The sequence below is a fragment of the Berghia stephanieae genome, chromosome 2 (assembly GCF_034508935.2).
Source record: "Berghia stephanieae isolate SIO BIC M18660-M18661 chromosome 2, UCSD_Bste_1.3, whole genome shotgun sequence".
NCBI lineage: Eukaryota > Metazoa > Mollusca > Gastropoda > Nudibranchia > Aeolidiidae > Berghia > Berghia stephanieae.
In genome coordinates, this window is record NC_088361.1 from 58,480,911 (window position 1) to 58,503,061 (window position 22,151).

Sequence of the window (22,151 nt, forward strand, 5' to 3'; positions counted from 1 at the left end):
GACGCTGCCCATTAATCAAGTTTGTCACCAGACATGTCATTTTGTTACAAGTGCATTGTCACATTATTACAATACCTACCTATTCCATTTTCCTTGTCCAGGTTTGGCCTTGATTGAATTGTCAGTCTCCACATATGCAGGACAGAGGATGGACTTCCACTGTCTGTGTACTGTTTCTCTACAACTACCAGATAGAAGTCCTCATCAAAAGTATGTTGACCACTGAGATCTACCACAGCCTCTCGGCCTTTGATGCCTCCTTCACTCGAGATCAACTGGTCTTGGAATACGTGGATTAACTGGATGTTCTGCCAGTCCTGACGTATGACACGTGTAGAGCGTGGTTAGGATAGTGGGAATGTCAATAGGAGTTATAGGTAAAATATATGACTGCTGATTTAGTCAAAAAAATTTTTTTTTTTGATAATCAGTTTGCCCTTTCCCATATTACAACCTACCCATCAATTACTGATAAATCTATAATTTAAATTTTAAACTAAAAATCAGAGTATGTATAAAGGTCATGTTTTAAAAGTCAAATATGTCATCCCTGCTTAATCGGTAATAACATTGACAATAAAAAAAAACAAGAGAGCAGGGGTAGGCATGGTGCCAAACCAACACAATGTATGCGGATTGATTTTGTTTTATGCCATGGTTGAGATTTTAATCATTTGTTAGTTAATGTCCAACACATCATGATTGAATTATATATTAGTCTTTGATTTCCTTCATGGATTTAACATATCAGATTCTGCATTATATAGCTACAAAACTTTTATAGTACTCCATCCTAAATGACACAAAACTTTGATAGTACTCCGTCCTAAATGACAAATCGCATATTTGGGATGAATTGGATTGCAGAAAACTGAATTGAAAGTAGAAATCATATTTAAAAAATCTAATTATTGATAATATAAACTGATAACATAAATCGCAATAAATTTAATGTCATAATTGATCTCTTTGACTTCAAATTTACTTATGCCAAATTGAGGCAGTAGATCAAAAAATAAGTGATGAACATAACACATGTTCTAAGTCACCTGCAAAGCATCACTGATGGCATCTAGTTCCAGCACACAGCCTGGATGGGTAGATGACTGCAGGGAGATCACATTGAATAGCTCTGAGGGTGATGGGTGATGATCCAGAGGAGTCTCATTGTGACCTGAGCTGGTGCTCATGTCGGAAAAGCTTTGTTTCAAGTGAAACTTGAAAAGATAAAATTGTATTATCATTTAAAAACCAATTAAAGAAAAAAGAAAAAAAAGGCATAAATAGCTATCAGTCTGAAGGAGCCCAAGTTTACTCTTTTATGTAATGGAAAATAATTTATTGCTATCCATTGGACATGATTCTGATTTATAGCAAAATACTTGGAACAAGAAAATATTAAATAATCTAACATGACACTGACTTGAATTTGGGATAATTATTGCTCCATCAATTGAATTCCTTGCCTCCTTTTTAGAGCACATATTCAACTAACCCAAAGCTGGACATCTGATTCTTATTTACTGATAGGCTCAATGTAACCATTACGTTTACTGTATGACTGAGACAGAGTAATATTGGTTTTGTCCATGGGTGAAATAGAGCTGTCACAATTATTGTTGGTGAAAACACATTGCGATCAGAGTGTATTGTAAATGATGTTGAGGGTGAATATTCATCATTAAGAGTGTTTGGTGTAAATGATGTTGACGGTGCAGATAATTTGTCAGGAGTGTGTGATGTAAATGATGTTGAGGATGCAGATACATCGTCAGGAGTGTCACTCGTAAATGCTGGTGGGGATTTTGAACACTTTGAAATGAATCTGTTAAAGTTACAGATTTTGCTGTATTTTTCAGACAATTTTTTGATCCATCAAATAAATTATATATATATATAGCAGCAGCAAATAAAAACATTTTTAATGTTCAGGGTGGGACCAAATTCTGTCCAGAGATGTTTTGTATTATTCACAATTGAAACCATATTTTTATGCATAGTTTGACTCTTTTTAATTTATGCCTAATCATTCGTATTTTTTATTTTTTTAAATTGTGACACAAAGTGAGTGAGTATTTGTCAGGAATGTCTTTGGATAGGTTTATATTAAACGTTAAAAACAAATCCTTGTTATAAGTTTCATATAATATATGCTTCTTTCTTGACGTTAGTTCTGCATAGTTCGTTTACACATGAAATATGGTACTAAAATGTGTGAGCCATTTTCATACAAAATTGTCAGTAGCCTATTAAGCTATGGCAAATTAAATATTATCTGTGATATGAAAAAAGGAGAAAATATCAGTCTTCAAAGCATTGCACTTATTTTTCATGGTCAAAATTGTGATATTTTGATGGTATATAAGTACTCAAGCACTTAATCACAAAGTTCTTCTGATATCATGGGTTCAATTCTTACTTTAAAAAATAAATTAAAAATTCACCCATTTCTAAAAACCTCACTTTGCTCTATGCATTTTAAACAATAAATTTGAACATTTCCACAACTCATAAATTCTTCAGAATGATGCAACAGAGGCGGGTATCATTTATCTCCAAAATGTTGTAAAATTCTTAGGCATTAATGTAACATTGACAAAGTAATGATGATAAGAAGAAAAGCAATTAATGCATATCGTATTCAGTCATGGTTATCGCTCAACCAGTCAAGTTTGACCCAGCTGACCACCGTTTCCTGCGTGGTTACTCATCACTCAACTAAGATGCTGGGTTTGTCACCAAATATGCACTTGTGGTATATATATTATGTATATAATAGAGTAGCTTTTATTTATTATTATCCACATTTCTATCAAAACTCACAGCTTTCAGGTATGAAGAGTTCTCCATCAGCAAACTCCTGGCATCAATGACAGTCTGAAACAGACGCAGGCACTTTCCATCTGATGCCACAAAAAGGGCACTTGGGCTATTACAATATGACCCCAAAGACGTGCTGGAAAACAATATTTAAAACAAATTTAATTAATAAACAATTATAACTTAAAAATTCCTCTTTAAAAAAAAAAACATCTTGGTCTCCGAACAGGTTATAAAAGATTGCTCACAAATTTTTAAATAAATATAATGTAACATGAATGTGTAAAATGTAACAATAAACAAATGCTGAAACTGAAAGTCTCAATGCCAACTAAATACAATACAAACAAAATAATATAAAACAAAGCTCAATTTCGACTCAAACATTAGAAAATCAAAAAAAGAATGAGGAAAAATAGATATTTTAAAAAAAGAGATATTTTATCTTTGTTATGGAAGATGCTATAAATTCTATGAGGAATTCTAAAGGATATGAGCTAAAGGATATAATTGTCTAAATAAAATATATTAAGATGATTGCAAATCATTGTTCCATTTGTTCTAAGTATTCAAAATATTTTTTATACAATATGAAATCGATCATTTAATTTTCAAACCATTTACAAATCAAACAATGTGTAACCACAATACAATTATCATTTGTAAACAATACAAAACTTTAACCATTTTTTCCCCTTTTGGTATTACATAGAAATATTCCTTTTTGAAGTCGATACTTTTTATCTGATATCTAAATTAACTTTTCTATTTTTTTAAAAAAAAGGGAGTTGTATTGTTAATCCAGCATATGAATAATTATTTTCTGCCATTTTTTCAACATTTAATATACATATGCGTTTTGTTTCCATTAAAAGAATAATATGCAAAAGCATGTATTGTATTATCCTTTGAATAAGCATAATAACCTATTAAGAGTTACCTACACCTGCTGTCTCCTATGCTCTACCCTTTCCCATAAGGCTTCCCGAAATCATATCTAAAGAGAACAGCTATCCGGTCCATCATCTAAAGACTATCACTGCCTGGCCACTAAGTTTGTTATTGTGCCAGTCAGTCTAGACTTAGATCTTTTAATAAGGTTTAATACCTGGCTAAATTTTTAAAAACCTGCTGTATGCTTCATAAGAATAATACAGTTTCACCAATGGGAATTAGCAATACAAAGTAGAATGAATTTCCTCATTTATTTGATGAATCAACTTCCATGACAGACCTGCCAAATTGAAAACTTCAACAAATTTAGTAATTTTTATGTAAATTTTTAGTAATTCGAAAAGGAAATTAGTAATTTCTGAAATTGTGTACGAACAACCACAATTTGACATTGATAATCACTTCCACATTACATCGTCATGCTTATGCTCTGTAGAAATGCTTATTTTATTGTTGTTATTATCATCATCATCATTATTTTTATTATTATAATTGTTATTATTATTATTATTATTTTATCATTATTATTATTATTATTATTATTATTATTATTATTATTATTATTATTATTATTATTATTATTATTATTATTATTTTTTATTATTATTATTATTTATTATCATTATCCTTATTATTATTTAAGTATTACTGACAATTGAAAATTCGTAATTTTCCATCAAATTTAGTATTTTCGTAAGCGGCCATGAAATGTTTCTAATATTCGTAAAATTACGAAAAATTCGTAAGATTCGGCAGGTATGCCATTATATGCATGGCAAATAAAATAAAAGGTTAGGCTGAATTCAAAATGACAAAATGTTACTTCAAAAACAAAACAAAAAAAGCATTCGTTATATCATAAACATTTCAGATAATATTAGCCAGAATTAACAAGCATTAGAATATAAAATGAGATAAGAAAGAAAAAGAAGTCAAGCAAAGACAGTAAGCTGTTTTATAGTGGCATTTGAGGGTTTAAGTCCCAAAATAAGAGACAGCTTCTTTCTAAATTCATAAAAAATTATGTAGAGAAAATTTCAACAGGGATGGGGCTGGAGAGAGAGAGAGAGAGAGAGAGAGAGAGAGAGAGAGAGAGAGAGAGAGAGAGAGAGAGAGAGAGAGAGAGAGAGAGAGAGAGAGAAATAGAGATTGCAAGAGAGATAGATAGATAGATAGATAGATAGATAGATAGATAGATAGATAGATAGATAGATAGATAGATAGATAGATAGATAGATAGATAGAGAGAGAGAGAGAGAGATTGCAGAGATAGATAGATAGATAGATAGAGAGAGAGAGAGAGAGAGAGAGAGAGAGAGAGAGAGAACAAATTTTGTGCTGTTATGTCAGTTAACGGGCCTTAACGACTATAAATGTAACTAAGAATCATTCTCAGGCAAAGTCCTCTGTTTGTAGCGAGTTAAAGACATTATAGGTAAAATAATTATCAATGACATGGTGCGTGTAGTGGATATTAGCACTATGCTAAGACCATGCTAACATGCGTTGAAAGGATATATGATTGAGTAATTATATCATGGACGTAACTAGCAGTAATCACAAGCAAGTGTCATCAGAGAAGGGCTTATGTTTCATTATCCGTTGTCCAAAGTCTCATTCTATAACTTAAATCAAAATCTACATAAAAAATAAGCTTCAGCCATAAAACACAAAATCTATTTTCTCCAACCCCCCCCCCCCCCCCCCCCCCCCCCCCCCCCCCCCCCCCCCCCTCCGCAATCTAATGCAGCACATCTAATATGTATTCAGGAGGCTGAAATTCGAACCATAATTGAGGATGGCTGATTATTGGGGGATGATTTTGTTTTTTTTTAAATTTTTCTTTCCGTTTTGTCTGGCATAATTACACCTCCAGATTTTAATAATGCTTTTAAGTTTTTCAATTATTTGGCATATTATATAATAACAGTAATCCGGGTGAAAATATGTAGTATTAATGGCCAGAGAGGAACACTGCTTTGTCAAATAATGTTGAGGGTTAGATATGATCAGATAAGTGACAGTGGTCACAAAACTCAAGCCCTGGCTTTGTGTGTCCTAATTGTTTTTTTGTTTTTTTTGTTTTTCAAATTGTCATAATTTGAATTTATGAAGTTATTGCGATAAAAATTGATGGCTTTTAGGTCAAAGATATCCTCTTAATTTATGAGAAAATTATCAACATGGTAAAGTTTCTGGAATACTTTTTTTTCTTGCAAAAGGTGAAAAAAGAACCATAAGAAAGTTGGAAAGACCATGCTAAAAGTAATATAGTATAAACCTCTGGATAACGACACCCCCTGGATAGCGACATTGACCTCTGGTCCCAATTTTTTGCTATATGTTATTAGTAATAAAATCACCAAAATAGCGCTATACAATTGAGTAAAACCCCTGGTTAGTGACATATTTATAACAATAATTGGCAGTTGATACTGATCCTTAATACCCGACAATCATCATCTCGTACTCTTAACCAATAAAAAACGCCTTTTTCCCCTCTCCCAATGAGCTTTCTTACTGACCAATCAGAACACATGTTTACTATACAGCGTCAAAAATGTCAAAATAATAACTATTTGATTCATTTAGTTCTAAATATAAAATTCTAATAACTGAAGTGCGTCTATAATATTTAGATTTAGCTGTTTCGACTGTTCCTGTAATCTTGAACTTAGTGTACCTGATAAAATACGGTATTACTACATAATATAAAAAGCTAAGGCACCCAATATTCTTCCCCTTTTGTTTTAGAAAATGACATTGAGCTCTAATGATTATAATCTTTATTCTACCACAAGATCAATAGAAAAAAGAGACATGTAAGTACATTATATTATATTATTTAAGCACTAAAAAAAATAAAAATAAAAATAATAAAAACATCAATGTAGTACACAGACCTGCCTACTGAGATTCTTTTGTCTGTTGTTGTTTGTTTGTAATTCTCATGACGTCATATCTAGCATCATAACTACATAAGTAGCAAATTTCCCACCACCAAAATTGAATAGCACTTTGAAGTCCTGAAGGGGGCATTTACTTCACCTAATACACGGTGATATAAGTTTTAAAACTGTACAGAACAAAACAAGATATCCCCCAAATGTCATGGTAACGGGAATTGTTTGATGAACCAATATCAATAAAAATTTGAGGATAGATTGTCACCTTATTTCAAAATTTAAATATCCATTTTGAGATGGGGGACTATAAATTGAACGTTTAATGAAAAAAATAAATAAATAAATAAATAAATAATAAAAAAAAAAAAAACAAAAAAAAAAAAAAAACAAAAAAAAAAAAAAAAAAAAAAAAAAAAATATATATATATATATATATATATATATATATATATATATATATATATATATATATATATATATATATATATATATATATTAAATCAATTCAGGGAAATGCGGGACATTTTTGCCTTAAGCGGGACGGCGGGACACAGCCTCAAAATGCGGGACACTTGGCAGCCCTGGTATTGGGTACCAAAAAAATTATTTAAAAAAAAAATTTCATTGCATATCCCCTTAACCAAATGTTTCTCTCCACCAAATTCTATTGAATCAAAATTATAGTTTGTTCTGTATTTTGGGCCTGAAATTCTTAGTTCCACAAATGATTCCAAGCAATAGGCAGGTGTGCATCACCATATGCAATTGTTATAAAACATATATTTGTATCATAACTTTTCTTTAAAAAAAGATAACATTAACTTTGCTTCAGATATAGGTTTTAATTTCTACATAGATAGAAAAGGAATCAAAATAAACTCTCAAAAAGTACTATCAAATGGTAGAGGAATAGAAAAGTTTAACAAACTAATGGTATAAAAAATAAATGGAAATAAATGGATAAATGGAAATAAAATAAATCTCAGTCTAAAGCGAAGACTAAATATGACAGAGATCTCTTGAAGTGATGCATTGCCAACCCTCCAGGGAAATAGTGCATTTACTACTAATAATGTTATTGAATGAATAAGAATTTTTAATTTAGATGCCTCATCAAATACAAATTGTTCGTCTCAAGCTATAAATTTCTTTGGATTAAATAGACCATTATTTTTAACAACATCTGTTGAGGTCAATGGACCTTCAAACCAGAGCTTAACAAAGAACACTTATTGTTCTGCTTTCAAACCATCTGATTATCAGGGTCTGATTTTACTATCTTCTTCTTCTTCTAGGTTCCATGCCTGGTCCAGGCTTCGGATACTGCATGAATTATCTCTCTCCATTCCTCCCTGTCTCTTGCTTTTTCAAACAGCTCTTGGATTGTTAGGTTGGTGAAGCCCTTCAGTTGGTCTATGAGTGTTTTTCTTTGTCTCCCCCGGGCGCGTTTACCAGGTATTTTTCCACAACTTGCCAGGTATTCATTCTTATCTTTCCTTACTATGTGTCCGAAAAAGGATAGTTGTCGATCCACTATTAAGGGCATTAGTTTCCTTTGTTGGTATGTTTGTTTTAGCACTTCTTCGTTCGTTTTGTGTGCAGTATACGATATTCTCTGCATCCTTCTCAAGCACCACATTTCAAAAGCTTCAATGTTCTTTTGTGTTTCTGCATTTGTAGTCCAGCTTTCGCATCCGTATAACAAGATTGGCCACACGTAGCACTTCAAGACTCGGAATCTAATCCCGAACGACATCTGTTTGTTTTTCAAAATGTTTCCCAGGTCCATGAAGGCCTGTTTGGCTTGAGTTATTCTTGCTCGTATGTCTCGGTTACATCTTCCATCTGTTGTCACTATTGAACCTAGGTATTTAAAACTTTCTACGTTGGTAAGTTGCTCGCCGTGAATCGTTATATTTTACTATACAAACTACATAATAGGAAAACCATTGATAATAAATTTCCCTCATTTGTACCCATGGTTGGCATTGACACTTACATAACCAAATGAAGAGATGCTGAACAAAAATGTGATTTCTGATTCACTTTAAATTCTTAAAATACGGACATCTTAAAAGCATTGCAGCTTAGCTTGATCAAACAATATATATAATAACATAATATATGGCGCTTGCACCATGTACCTGGGCATTGATGATAGCCAAGTTTTGATTTCAGCCATTTAAAAAATAACACTTGGATTTGACAGAGAATGCATGAAATTGTACCTGATGTTCAGACTACTAGAGTTGAAGAACCTACACTTTTAATGTGTTATGAAATGATATACATATTTGTTATGAATCAAAGAGTCCATTCTAAGCTGCTAATTACATTATTCAATTTTCAATAAGGCAGAAAATGCAAGCTCTCTTTTCTGTTTCTCACTTTTAAATGTTTCAAAAACATAACTTTTGACTTCATGAGACTGAAAACCATAACGATCGTTATCTAAAAATTCTCATAAGTGTGGAATATATGGACATATTCATAATCCATCATTTCAAATGTATTCGGTTTTATATCTCACTATTAAAATAAATTCGTCAGAATTGATTTATGCTGATCATCTGCTTTGTAAGTGGGTGTCAAAATTAAGAAATTAAGAAGAAAAAAAATTAAAACTATCACCCAAATCTTTAAAAGAAATGAGCTAAAGCAAACCAAGCAAAAATTTTACTTTTAAAATAGGAGGAGTGCTAGATTGGTTAGCTGTATGAAAACTGGAAGTAGTAATAAATGTTGTGTGCCATTTCAGCTTCATGTTTACCTTCGACCAAAAGATCTGAAATCATATTGGAGTAAAATCTATGAACCAGATACTAAAACTGTTAATATATAATTGACAAAATTGACTATTAAAGTAATTAAAGTGTTAGTACAACAGAGGTAAAAATCATTTTTTATAGATACACATTTTTCTGACTTGTGTAAAAATAAATCATACTTCTATTTTGATAGTGCTTAATGAGATCTCTGCGATTTCATAGCAATTAAAAAAAAAAAGCTAAAAAAAATAAATAAATAAACAAAAACAAACTAAATCGTCAGCAACTCAATTCAAAAGATAGGGATCAAAACATTTTTAACACTATGATAAATCTCTGGTTTAGTCACTTTTGGAAGTTGAATGGCATTTCCTACGATTTTTAGGTCATACCAGCGCGACAGAAAAGGAAGACGGTAAATGACAACAGAAGACAGATAGATTTGGAGTAAAATGTCGGCAAGATTCAAAGGTTTAAGGCAATTAAGAATAAGTAAGAGTAAAGGGAATAATTGAAAGAAAGAACAATATCCTATCAACAAGCAAATCAAAGTTTTACATAAATCCTTAAGCTTCAATATAATATATAATTCATAGAGTTACATGTGACTTTTAAAATCATTTGTATGGAACTGATATATAAAAGTTAGTGCAACAATGACAAATTCGACACTCAAAGCAGCATGCAAGTTAGAACATTTATTTGAACAATGTACATAAAAAAAAAAATAAAATGCCACACCTCCCCCCCTCCAAGCCCCCCCCCCCCCCCCCCCCCCCTTGTGTGTGTTTTTTTATTTCTAAGACTGAACAGGGATCTGATTTGTTAATACAATTAACTCTGTTATGACAGGGCTACAACACTTTTCTTTTTGCTTATTTTACCTAGCTATTTGGTAATGGGTAGTGCTATAATGCCAACAAAAAAAAGAACAAAAAAAAAAGAAAGAAGAAAAGAACAATTACACAATGAAGAATTTGATAACATAATTGCAGTAAACATTATCTGCGGGTATAATAACTATAGTTTAAGGAAAAGAAAAACAACAGAGGATTGCATTTCTTGTCTGAAACAAGGATTGATCTGCTGCAAAGCAATGTTCTGGATCATCGACAAAATGATATTAGGGTCAGGTGAGAGTAACTTGCCACTTTCTCATGGTTCCCCTCCCTTCCCCACTGCTTCCTATTTAACTTTTGAAAAACAGTAAATCAGGTCATAATGAGAAATGAGCACATAAGCCACTACCTAATTTTTAAATGAGTAAGCTTAGTTAGAACATTTAGAACTGATATTGGCAATTTCTATTCTAGACAGGTAGTTTTTTAGGGCCAGTGTTCTAAAGCAGTGGGGTGAACTGTTCCTTTCACTTGTGTCCTTTATCGGCACAAGATTTAAAAGACCCAGCTATCCTTTTAACAAACTGGTATGACAAGGAATTGAAATCATGTCCATCTCGCAGATAACCAGAAATTAGCGATTTTAAAAATGTCCTTTGACATATAAACGCAAAGACAGAAAATGAGTGCTTCGATAAATACCTCATTCAACAGTTCTCAGTCCAATCACTTTTCACCTATTGCCATTTATCTTACAATGTTATTTTTTTTTCTTCTAGACTTGGGTCATTTGCGCCTTGCAAAAGCCCAAAAATTGGAGTCCAGTATTAATTTGAACAGTTGGCCCTATCAGGCTAAAGAGTTCTTTGTATACTAGGTCTGAGGTTTTTTCCCTATTCTCAGATAAACTACCTTTACCAAATACCATGCTCATTCTGGCTATTCTAAAGGCATTTTGCCGGTCAATTATTTCTAAGAGAATCTCAAGACATCTTTTCAGGAATGAGTCCCTGTTATCAGTCCTACATTGTTAAATAATGTTATTTTGCTGGTAAGCTGGCTCCACTTGCTTGTGCTTTGGTAGCACACATTAGTTTCTGGTAAAATACCTTGATCAATGCCAAAAACATCTCACAGACAATCAAGTTTCTTCTCCAAAACAGCAAAGGAATGGAACAGCCTCCCAGAGGAAATCATCTATGCACCCAACATGGAAGCCTTCAAAAACATCTTATCCATCTACGTAAAGTATACTACTGAGCAGCATAAATCGTCAACATGATGGTGTTGGCTGCCTTAACCCAAAAGAGAAGAAGAATCCTGAACCTGTCCATTTTACAGGACAAGCACAACTGTCCCCACTTTGCATTCCCAAATTATCTATTGGAAATCATTTAACATCAATCAAATCCCGCCAAAATGTAAGTAAATAAATAAATAAAAGATTTGCATACGTTTAAAAATGATACTTGCAATAATACTGAAAACAAACCCCATAAAACTGGTTAGTTCTCTGTAACAAAAAATTCCTATAATTCCTACACAATCCACATAGATGTAAAAAAATAAAATCTAATACATTAATTGAAAAGATGGAAAAAAAGCAAGAACAATTATCACATGAAACTGAGGCAACATTGAACAAAGCAGCATAAGCACTTTATAACTTGAACACAAGCCGGCAAATGATATAAGTATCTGTCACATCAACAAATATTGACTTTGTATAACAAACACTATATTTGCAGTTCATGCTGTGGATTTTGTGAATATCATAGAAGAATAAGAATTAGAGAGCACAGAATATGCAAAAAGCTGCACACGAAACATTATGAAATACAGACATTATATTAGATAATGATTATAAAAAATCCTTAGAAATTGTATTATGAGATGCAGTGTTGTTGTGGCCAGAGTATTGGACAAAGTTGTCATGGAAACGTTACTTTATCATGTTAAAGAGATTTGCCTTTGCCTTAAAATATCTAACCTGACACCAGCAAATAAAAAAAAAATTTAATTTTTTTAAAAAAGAGCTTTTATATAGCGCAATATCCACTAAACATGCTCAAAGCGCTTTACAAGGAGTCCCTGGCCAACAGCAACATTTAATATGGAGGAAGGGACATGAATGCCTGTTAGGTGATATTACAATTTTTTCGGACAGAGACAACGCTGTTAACGGCCAGGTACTCATTTTACACCTGAGTAGGTAAGAGAATGTGAGTAAAGAGCCTTCTCCAAGGACTCAACTATGCGCCAAGCGAGACTCGAACCCAGGACCTTCCGATCCAAAAGGAGTGTCTACCACTAGACCACATAGCTGCACAATAAAAGAAAATTTGTAATTTTTATTTTTAAACAAAATAATCAGAATTTTAAGAAAATAATCTGTAACAATCCAAACATAGATGCTTTGTCATTCAGTTTGGTTTCATATCCTAATAATTTCAACAATCATTGGTTAAAAAATCTAAATCATTGGAGTCGGGGGGTGGGGGCTGATCAAATCTCCTTCTTTCCCCATATCTAATTCTACAGATTTTGTTGGTAATTGCACATTGTTTTAGTGATAATGTATGATTAACTTTCAAATAAAGTTCAACTAAAAATATATTTATCTGAAAGTTTATTTATCTTTGATTTTAAAATGTAGACTAGAGGCATACACATAAGAAAGAATAACTGCAAAATTATAAAAAATAGATTTTTTTGCATAATTTGCAATGGGAAATTTTAATAATTAACTACCTATAAATAATTTAAACACAATAGAGTAATTTCTGTCCTGTTTTTTTTTTTTCTTGAAAATGTCACACGACATGCATGAGAAATGAAATAAAAATTATCATCTATTATAATTTCCATATATAGGAGTGTGTTGAGAATTGTTTCCTACAAACACATACAGAAAAGAAGAAAAATAATTCAGAAATGTAGTTGAATTTCGAACTTCAGTTATATGATCTACCAGGGGGTGGGGGGGGAAGAAAACATGAAGGTATAGAAAACAATATTTACTACCAGAGTAAAGTGTATTGAATAGTAAAAATCAACATACCTTGGAAGCAAAGTAGGTACCCAAGCCACACTTGTGAATGCAGAGGTACAAGAATTATTGATTCGACACAGTTCTGTGATGCCACCACTGTTGGACAAAGGACCCACTGGGACTACCTGCCATAGGATGAGTTCACTGCAAAAGGTGGGACCCACTTGTTCCATTTGTGGAGTCTCTGGAAAGTCGAGTAATTGGAAAGGAGATAAATCATACGGTATAATCAGGAGATTATATCACATGCTCGATATAAATTATTGATAACTTTTTAAGATATTGATTTAAATAAGTAATAAACCAATAAAGAGGGGAAAAAATTCCTACCCTCTGGAGGAGTTTCAGTAGATGGTATGTTGTGATGGGAAGTTGTCAGCAGCAATGGCAACACAGGATGACATGCTGCATAATTGGTCCGGAAGCGATGACCACAGGCCCTTGATATATGAGATATACTCACTATGTTTTGGAATTTTGTTTTCACTGCAAAGCTAGCCTGAAAAAAAAAAGAATAAAGGTATCATGTGAAACCAAAATACATCAAAAGAACAATATCTTTATAATTTCATGGTATCCTAATGAATTTTTTTAAATCTAGCAAAGCTTCTAATTAAAAACAATCATTAATTGCCTCACACACCAACCACTGTCTTAGCCATTGACAAAGAATTTTCTTTTCAAAGATTCCAACATATCTTGGTATGGAGCTTTGTAAATTTTTTCATTATCATTTTGGTTTTTGCATAACCATCGACCCAACAACATCATTATCATTCATTACATTGCCACCAAATTTAGTCATAATAATCATTGCCATCAAAATCGTCATTGTCTTTATCATCATAACCACCATTAAAATCATATTTTTCAGGTAAAATATTCATGATAAAAAAATAAAAATCAACATTGATATCTTTTACTGTATTAAAAAATAAAAAAGGTTAAAAAAAAAAATAGATTTCAAATGTTTACCTGCCACAAGTTGAGAGAGCCATTACTATGTTTGGTAACCATGTGTATACTGGGAATGAGCATATTTTGATGACTATCAGAAGAGTTTGAGAAGGATGTACCAGGTGAGGGCTTATTTATCCTGTTCTTTAAGCCATTATTGGAGGATGATGATGTCTCACTCATTTTCATGACAGATTTTATATCCATACGACTGTAGTTACAGAACATGAGGAGACTGTTGGCCATGCTGCGAGCATCAGGAATAGGAAAAGCCCGAGGCAGACGAGAGGAAAAGCTGGCTTGTGCTTGATGGAATGTAAATGGAGTGCTCTCGTCTAGGTGGTCAATCAACCTGACATAAACATTAAAAAAAGTTTTCAAAGATTTGAGTTTAATCCTTTATCTTATTTTATTCTTTCTCTTCTTTATGTATCAAACCAAGAAAGTATTTTTTTAAATATCATTAGAAAAACAAATTATATAAATAGTTATATATAGAAGCTAAGTCACCATCATAATACTGAGTTTGACATTATGGAAGGAGTTCACATCTATTAAACAGGAGAAATATGTAGACTTGACACGAGATCTCAACCAATTTGGCTATAAAGTCAAAGTCTTGAAGTTGGAGAAAGAAAATTTATAGGAAAATCAATTTATGAACTCTTAGATCAAAGTCTTGGACAACTAAAGTAATTCAAACTCTCAGTGAAACTGAAAAGAGAAGATATTGAATATAGATTAGCAGCAATGAAAATGAACTACATCAACCGCATGAGGAATAAGTGATGTTATCATATCACTGGCAGTAAAAGCGTAGTGGATAAAAAGTACACACAAAAAACTCTAGAAAAAAAAAACTTTAAAATAAAATTTAGACACCTGGGAGTCATGACTAAGGAGTGGTCCAACCTCTTTAGAGTGTAAGAAGTTAAGGACCAAAACACTTGTTTGAGGGGGAGGGGGGGGGGGCGGGGGTGGAGAACATGGGGGACAGGGAGGTTCTTCTCTGACGACTTTCTACTTTAGCTCTACCTGAGATTCTTGTCACTTTCTTGCACAAACATAAAAATAAAAATAAAATAAATCTTTTAACAATTAGTTATATATTTTGATCAACACACACTTTCATTTCTAGACAATTAATGATTTTATAATTTATCATAATATCATTACATTACATTCTCTGATGTAATTAAACATGACAAAAAGAAAAAAAAACAATTAATATACAAATAATAACCATAATGTCTTTTATTTTTAAATTCGAAAACCAACCAGACTAGAAAACTCCCGTCCACAGGGTGGATACAGAACACATAGTCAGGACTACTATGCCAGTCCAGCAGCAAAGAGTCAATCTTGCGGTCAAGACGACTGAACACACCATTTTGCAGTAGATGGACCTGAATGCAAAATGAAGTTAATTGTATAAGATAGTGAGAGAATGAAATGTGAGTAAATCAATCATAAAACTTCCCAGCACACAAAAACACACTCAGAGACAAACTCAGACACACAAATCTATACAATCACACTCACACATAGTCTAGTTCTGAAATAACAGTAATAACAGTATGATTTATAGTGAACATACATTACAAATATTGTAAAAGTTTCAAGTTCATCAAAAACATATAAGTATTGATTCTTTGTAATATTTGTAAAACACATTCATTTATACTTTAATTTGATCAATATCTATAATTTCATTTGTTGGAAATAATGCTACATGTCTGTATAAACCTGTTTCATAATAATTCTAAAACTCCCTTTAATAATAATGATAATGAAATCTTATTTGGCGCTGTGACTTCAAAATAAGTGCTTGTTAAGTAATCCCTTAGTAAATATCCTAGTTCATTTCTGCTGATTACTGTTGCTAAAAATCAACATTTTGGAGTCATAATATATCATTTCTGATTCCGAACAACAAATACTACTGACTCTTCTAGCTACATCAGTATTTCTAAATGGCATATTAGGCTGAATAATTCCAGTTTATACTTACAGGAAATTCTGGATTGATTTCATCCCTTTGCATTCCCTCATTGGATGAAAGGCTGGACTGGCTTGAACTACGACTGTTTTCGTTCAGCTTCATCTTTCTGCCAGACTTTTTTCTCATTGTGACTGTGTTCATTGTAAAATGCATCATTAATAGATAAGCAATAAATAAATAATATCAACAACAATAATAATAATAATAATAATAATAATAATAACAATAATAATAATAATAATAATAATAATAATAATAATAATAATAATAATAATAATAATAATAATAATAATAATAATAATAAAAATAATAATAATATTAATAATAGAAATCCAAAAGAAAATTCTGTATGGTTGGCGCTGAAGAAACCAATGGTCTGGTTGTGTTTCAGCGGCGTCCTCATAGGGAGCGGGCCCATGTCAGTCGGGCCTTGAAATCGTTTAGGTGTGGTGCCATGATGACCAGTTCATCCAGCCCATTCCACTCCGAGATAGTTCTAATGAAGAAAGAATTTTGTAGTTTTGTGTTCTTGTCTGTGGGATTTTGAAGCAGTTCGAATTGTTTGTTGCGTATCTGTCAATGGGATTTTCGGTTTTGTGGCTGGTGAAAGTGAGTGCTCGGATTTTTCTTCTGTTTGGTCGTGGCGTGAAAAAGGAGTCTGCCTTTATTGATGGTATTTGATCTGTTATTATCTTGAACATGAATGACAGAAGGGTTTCTTTTCTTCTTTGTTGGAGGCTGATGAGATTTCTTTCTTCTAACATTTTTGTCATGCATCCTGGGGTTTTGCTCTTATAGTTCCCAGTTATGAACCGGGCGCCTTGTCTCTGGACTCTCTCAAGTTTTTGAATATCCTCTTTCAGGTAGGGGTCCCAGGCAACTGCTCCGTATTCCAATTGTGATCTCACAAGTGCGAGGTAGGCGTTTTGTTTGCATGACGTTGGGGCGTGGCTAAGATTTCGGTGGAGAAACGCGAGGGTGCAGCTTGCCTTTTGGGTTATTTTGTTAATGTGTTTCCCCCATTTCAAGTCCTTTGAGAAGGTGATGCCAAGGTATGGGTTATCGTCAACTTGTTTCAGGACGGTGTTGTTTAACTTGTAGGTCTCATTGTACTTTTTAGCCGTGCTGAGGATGTAGCATTTGTTTGCGTTAAATTTCATTCCCCAATCATTAGCCCACTGTTCGAGACTATTCAAGTCCTCTTGTAGCAATTTTTGATCATTTGCAGATTTTATTGGTCGGTATATTAGACAGTCATCTGCGAATAACCTAATCTGAGATTTTACTCGTAGAGGTAGGTCATTGATGAAACAAAAAAATAGTATGGGTCCTAGCACCGTTCCCTGTGGTACTCCTGATATGACTGGACATTCATCCGATGACGTGCTGTCTAGGACTACTTTCATGGTACGTTTTGTGAGGAAATTACAAAGCCATGTGTGTAAAGAGCTAAGAATTCCGTAATTTTCTAGTTTCTGCAGGAGTTTTTGGTGGGGCACAGTATCATATGCTTTGGAAAAGTCGAGGATGCCGATGTCAACCTGAGTGTTGGCATTCTGGAGTCTCAACAGGTTGTTTACAGTTATTAGGAGTTGGCTTTCACATGAGTATCCTTTGCGAAACCCGTGGTTCAGGTCAGTTAGGATGTCATTGTTCTCAAAGAGGTTCATCATGTTCTTACAGATTATATGTTCTAATAGTTTGGATATTACAGACGTCAGTGATATTGGACGGTAGTTCTCTGCTTTATTTTTGTTGCCTTTTTTTAATACAGGTGCGATGTTTGCCTTCAGCCAGTCATTAGGGAGCATCCCGGTGTCGACCGATTTTTGGAAAATTATGCATAATGAGGGGACCAAACTCTCAGCACACTCCTTTAGTACTGTGTTGGGGATGTTATCTGGACCTGACGCCTTAGATGGGTCGACGTTTTTCAGCAATTTTTCAACTCCTGAGATGTTTATGTTGATATTAGTAAGAGATTGGTCACACCTATGTGATGTCTGTGGGGTGATTGCCTTTTATAAACAAAGGAGAAAGTTAACCACACAAGATGTAAAAAATTAATTAAGAAAGTGAGGTCTATCCCAAATAAATTTTTGTTCAGCTTTTACCTTATCATTTTCAAAATTCATATTTTTCATTTCAATGTATCCTCCACTGACCTTCTTCATCATCTCCATAATCAAAGTGACCATTTGGTATATAGTCATCATCTCCATCTTCACTCGTCTGATTCGGTGTGGATGAGTTGTAGGACAAGGCACCCTCCTCTGCAATCAGCCTCTGGTGAAGGTCCTGGACAAGCTTCTCTGCCTCCAGAGTAAACTGTAATTCCTTGTTGTTCAACCAATGTAGACGAAAATTGGAAGACACATCATCCTTATTACCAACGATAGGCAACAATGGAATGTCTGGGGAGTAGAAAAATTTAGCACTGCCAGTTGAGTCATGAAAAGTGATGAGATACTTAGGACCTAAAAATAATACCGAAAAAAAATTCCTCTGAAAATAATTATAGCAATATTTCACAAATTAAATGAAGATCTAAATTATAAATGTTGAGAACAAGTTGTGCAGAGTTTAAAATAGGAGATGTCATTATCAAATAACAAAAATCACTTGAATGCCCAAAGAAAAGGTTAGGCAATGGGAATAAGTGAAAAGGCAAGTAGAGTATATATCTATGCATCTAGTCTGAGACCACTTGAAAGTCACAACAGACATAAGCATTTAGCACTAGACATTCACCAAATGATTCTGCCTCCCTTCCGGCAAAATGACCTAAGGCAGGTCGTGGCCGTGACCAAGTGATCTCACTGCAGAGCAAGGACACAGCAAATGTGGAAGAGAGCAATAGATGTAGGAGAGGTAGAAGAGACAACAAGCTTCGTCTCTGTGGCACAAAAGGGAAAGTCAAGGGCCCAAACAACTTTGTAAAAATGTGTTAAAACCATATTTTGTATGGTTCCAATTCAATTGAGAAAATATTTCTAAAATAATCATATCAAGAATGATAATGGAAAAAAAAAAATAGTTGTGGAAATAAAATGACTAGCCTTTTGATATCTTAAAAGCTCCATTAATGTTAAAAGTTCAAAGATAGGTAAGAGAAATATTTGAGTGAAAGTCTAAAGTATGCATCTTATTGTACTGGTTGCTTTCCCTTTGAAAAATTGAAATATGTTGAGGATTTTATGAGCGTGGGTACTGGAAGTCAAACTTTTCCTTGTGATTGGATGAAAACAGTTTATATTAGCTGAATAAATACTTTATACAGAATAGTTTATTGATATAAAAGAGCATAAAAAGGAAATGATAATGGAAAAAAGATTGTAAGCTTACAAGCGATTGTTAAAAATGAGTTAAGCTCTCTCCTTACCTACCATACCATTTTCCCCAAAACGTCAGATCCATCCAACATAAAATTGATGTTATAAACTCTAACTCAAAATGAATTCTACATGCTATTCATAACAGCATAACTATAACGACAAAATTCTTCAAATCTTGTGATGTACGAAAGAAATCTGAATGAGGAAAATTGGTTGTATCATAACAAATGTGACGATTTTCCTGTAATTAGTAAGGAGAGAGTTAATAGATGCAGCTTGGATTGCAGTTATAAAATCATAAACCAAAGAGATTCTATAGAAAAACAACATTCCATGGTAGAGATGAGATAGTACCTGTGTCAGGATTGATGCTACAAGCCAAGTGGAAGTGTAGCACTGGAGAAACTCCATTATGGTGAATGGCAAACTTGTGAAAGTCATGACAACTAGTGGAATTTTGAAGCCCTTGGTCATTAAGGACAGCGTCTATGTTGGTATTTAGATGTTTCCTTCTCTTGTGAACTGCTTGTCTAGGTTTTATGGACAAATATAAAATTATATTAAAGTCAGTGTTAAGACTCTTTTAGTCTTTCAAATTTGAAATTATTATTGCTGTTGTTGTCGCTGCTCCTAATGTTATTGTTGTTGAATATGATGATGATGATGATGATGACAATGACGACGATGATGATGTTGATGATGGTATTTTCTAAAATTATGTCTGACAAAAAGGTCAATTCCATAACATTTAAACACAAAAGTTTAAAAGGATTTATTTTATATCAGTTTATCTGGACTGAAATAATGGTTAGGCAACAAAAATATAATTGGAACAACTCAAAGTGTTGGAAAAAGATGTAGACAAAGTTCTCACTTTAAGAAAGTTTGGTGTATTCTTATTGTGGATCTGTCAGTATTTGTGGATTTTTTTAATATTCATGTCTTTCTGTGTTGACCTATTGTCACAAAGTCAAATGTACTTATCTACATTGGATTTTACTTGTCCAGATTTTCATTATAAAGTAGAAAATATAATACTTTTGACATAATATATATTGAAATGCCAAATATTCGGAGATTATATGAATTGTTCTTTTTAATAAACTTTTGAAAGTATACAGCATTTTTAAAAAATGAAATCTTCTATACAATTTTTACATTAAGACTTTAGTTTCTTTTAAGTCATTAAATGTCCCACTACATTTGGACAGTTCTTAATGGAGATGCAGGATATTGTATAATTCTTCGAATCTCATAAATTCACTTACAAGTTGTTTTTTTTAAGTCGAGGCCAGGTCTTGATCATCAAACAATGTTTATTTTTCATGTCAATCTTTTCAATTAATAAAAAAAAAAATGTGATCTTCACTAAGCAATACCATAATACAATATAAAATGACGTCCAAAATTGTTTGTCTATATCTTTTTATAATGCAAGATAACCCTCTTGATCTTGATACCAAGCATATTATCTAGCTCTAACTAAAGACAACTGTTATTACTGAGACAGCAGTAAGTGCAATGTTCATAGAAGTCTGCTTCACACCACTGTTACTGCAGACTGAATGAAATAAGTAAGATATGATCTAAGATTATTCAGGCAAAAATCGGGTAAACTGCAAAAGGGTTAAAATCCATCTCAAACTTCTACGACAATTCTTATTCATGTCCGCATACCTGATAGTTTTGAGCCTATGTACAAATCTTTTCTTGTGTCTTTGTGTGTGGTATTTGGTGTCCAAGGCAAGTGCTGGGTCAAATTGTTCTAAATCCAAAAGGCTGGCATCTGGCAATATTGTTTCTATGAAAATTCTACAGACATTGTCTTCACAGGAAGTCACCAGCATATTTGCCACAGACCCTCTGTGTAAATCGAAATAAACGAACAGAATAAAATCAAAATATTAAAAATAACATTAGCACAGCACACGTTTCAGTTTTTTCACAATTTTTTTTGCCTAACATGTATCATTACTGAGCTTATAACTTTACTAATTCCCAATTAATGCTATCTCCTGAAGTTCTTGACATGAAGAATTACTTATCTACATTGGATTTTACAAGAAACAATACAAGTTTTTATTTTTATATAATTTTTTAGCTTAATTACAATTTATAATATATATATAGGGCAATCTACCAACAACACCCAACCAAAACAACAATAACGATTACACACACTTCCCGTAGATTGCCCTAGTGGCATGAAACAGTAATGTAAAAGTAAAAAATATTTCATTTATACACATTTATTTATATATATAAAAGGAAGAATGAAATTGAGAATATGTTTTACGAGGATTATTTTAAGATCAAGAAATAAGAATATGAGGACTATTATCAGTGACTGACCTGGGCATGTACTTGCTGGTCTGTCTCCATTCAAAGCCTGTGACAGCCCTTGGATGACTGATATATACAAACGTGTAGTGTGTCGATCTCTTTTTGGGGCTTAAAACACTGTCTGCCCGCATCAATCCTTGAGAAACTGAAAAAATACCCCCAAAAAATTAACTTT

General features: G+C 32.9%; 1 protein-coding gene across 1 annotated transcript in view; it reads right to left on the reverse strand.

Moving 5' to 3' along the window:
* Positions 1-22,151, reverse strand: part of LOC144963972 (dmX-like protein 2) — an 84,156-nt gene that overhangs the window by 58,801 nt on the left and 3,204 nt on the right. The window contains exons 4-16 of the mRNA XM_078897916.1: positions 21,986-22,121; positions 21,311-21,496; positions 19,988-20,163; positions 18,464-18,712; positions 16,308-16,429; positions 15,575-15,702; positions 14,315-14,648; positions 13,670-13,838; positions 13,349-13,523; positions 9,451-9,465; positions 2,824-2,956; positions 1,050-1,217; positions 80-317 (exon numbers count right to left, since the gene is read on the reverse strand). Of these exons, the coding sequence (XP_078754042.1) occupies positions 80-317; positions 1,050-1,217; positions 2,824-2,956; positions 9,451-9,465; positions 13,349-13,523; positions 13,670-13,838; positions 14,315-14,648; positions 15,575-15,702; positions 16,308-16,429; positions 18,464-18,712; positions 19,988-20,163; positions 21,311-21,496; positions 21,986-22,121 (2,229 nt within the window). The remainder of the gene's footprint in view (positions 1-79; positions 318-1,049; positions 1,218-2,823; positions 2,957-9,450; positions 9,466-13,348; positions 13,524-13,669; positions 13,839-14,314; positions 14,649-15,574; positions 15,703-16,307; positions 16,430-18,463; positions 18,713-19,987; positions 20,164-21,310; positions 21,497-21,985; positions 22,122-22,151) is intronic.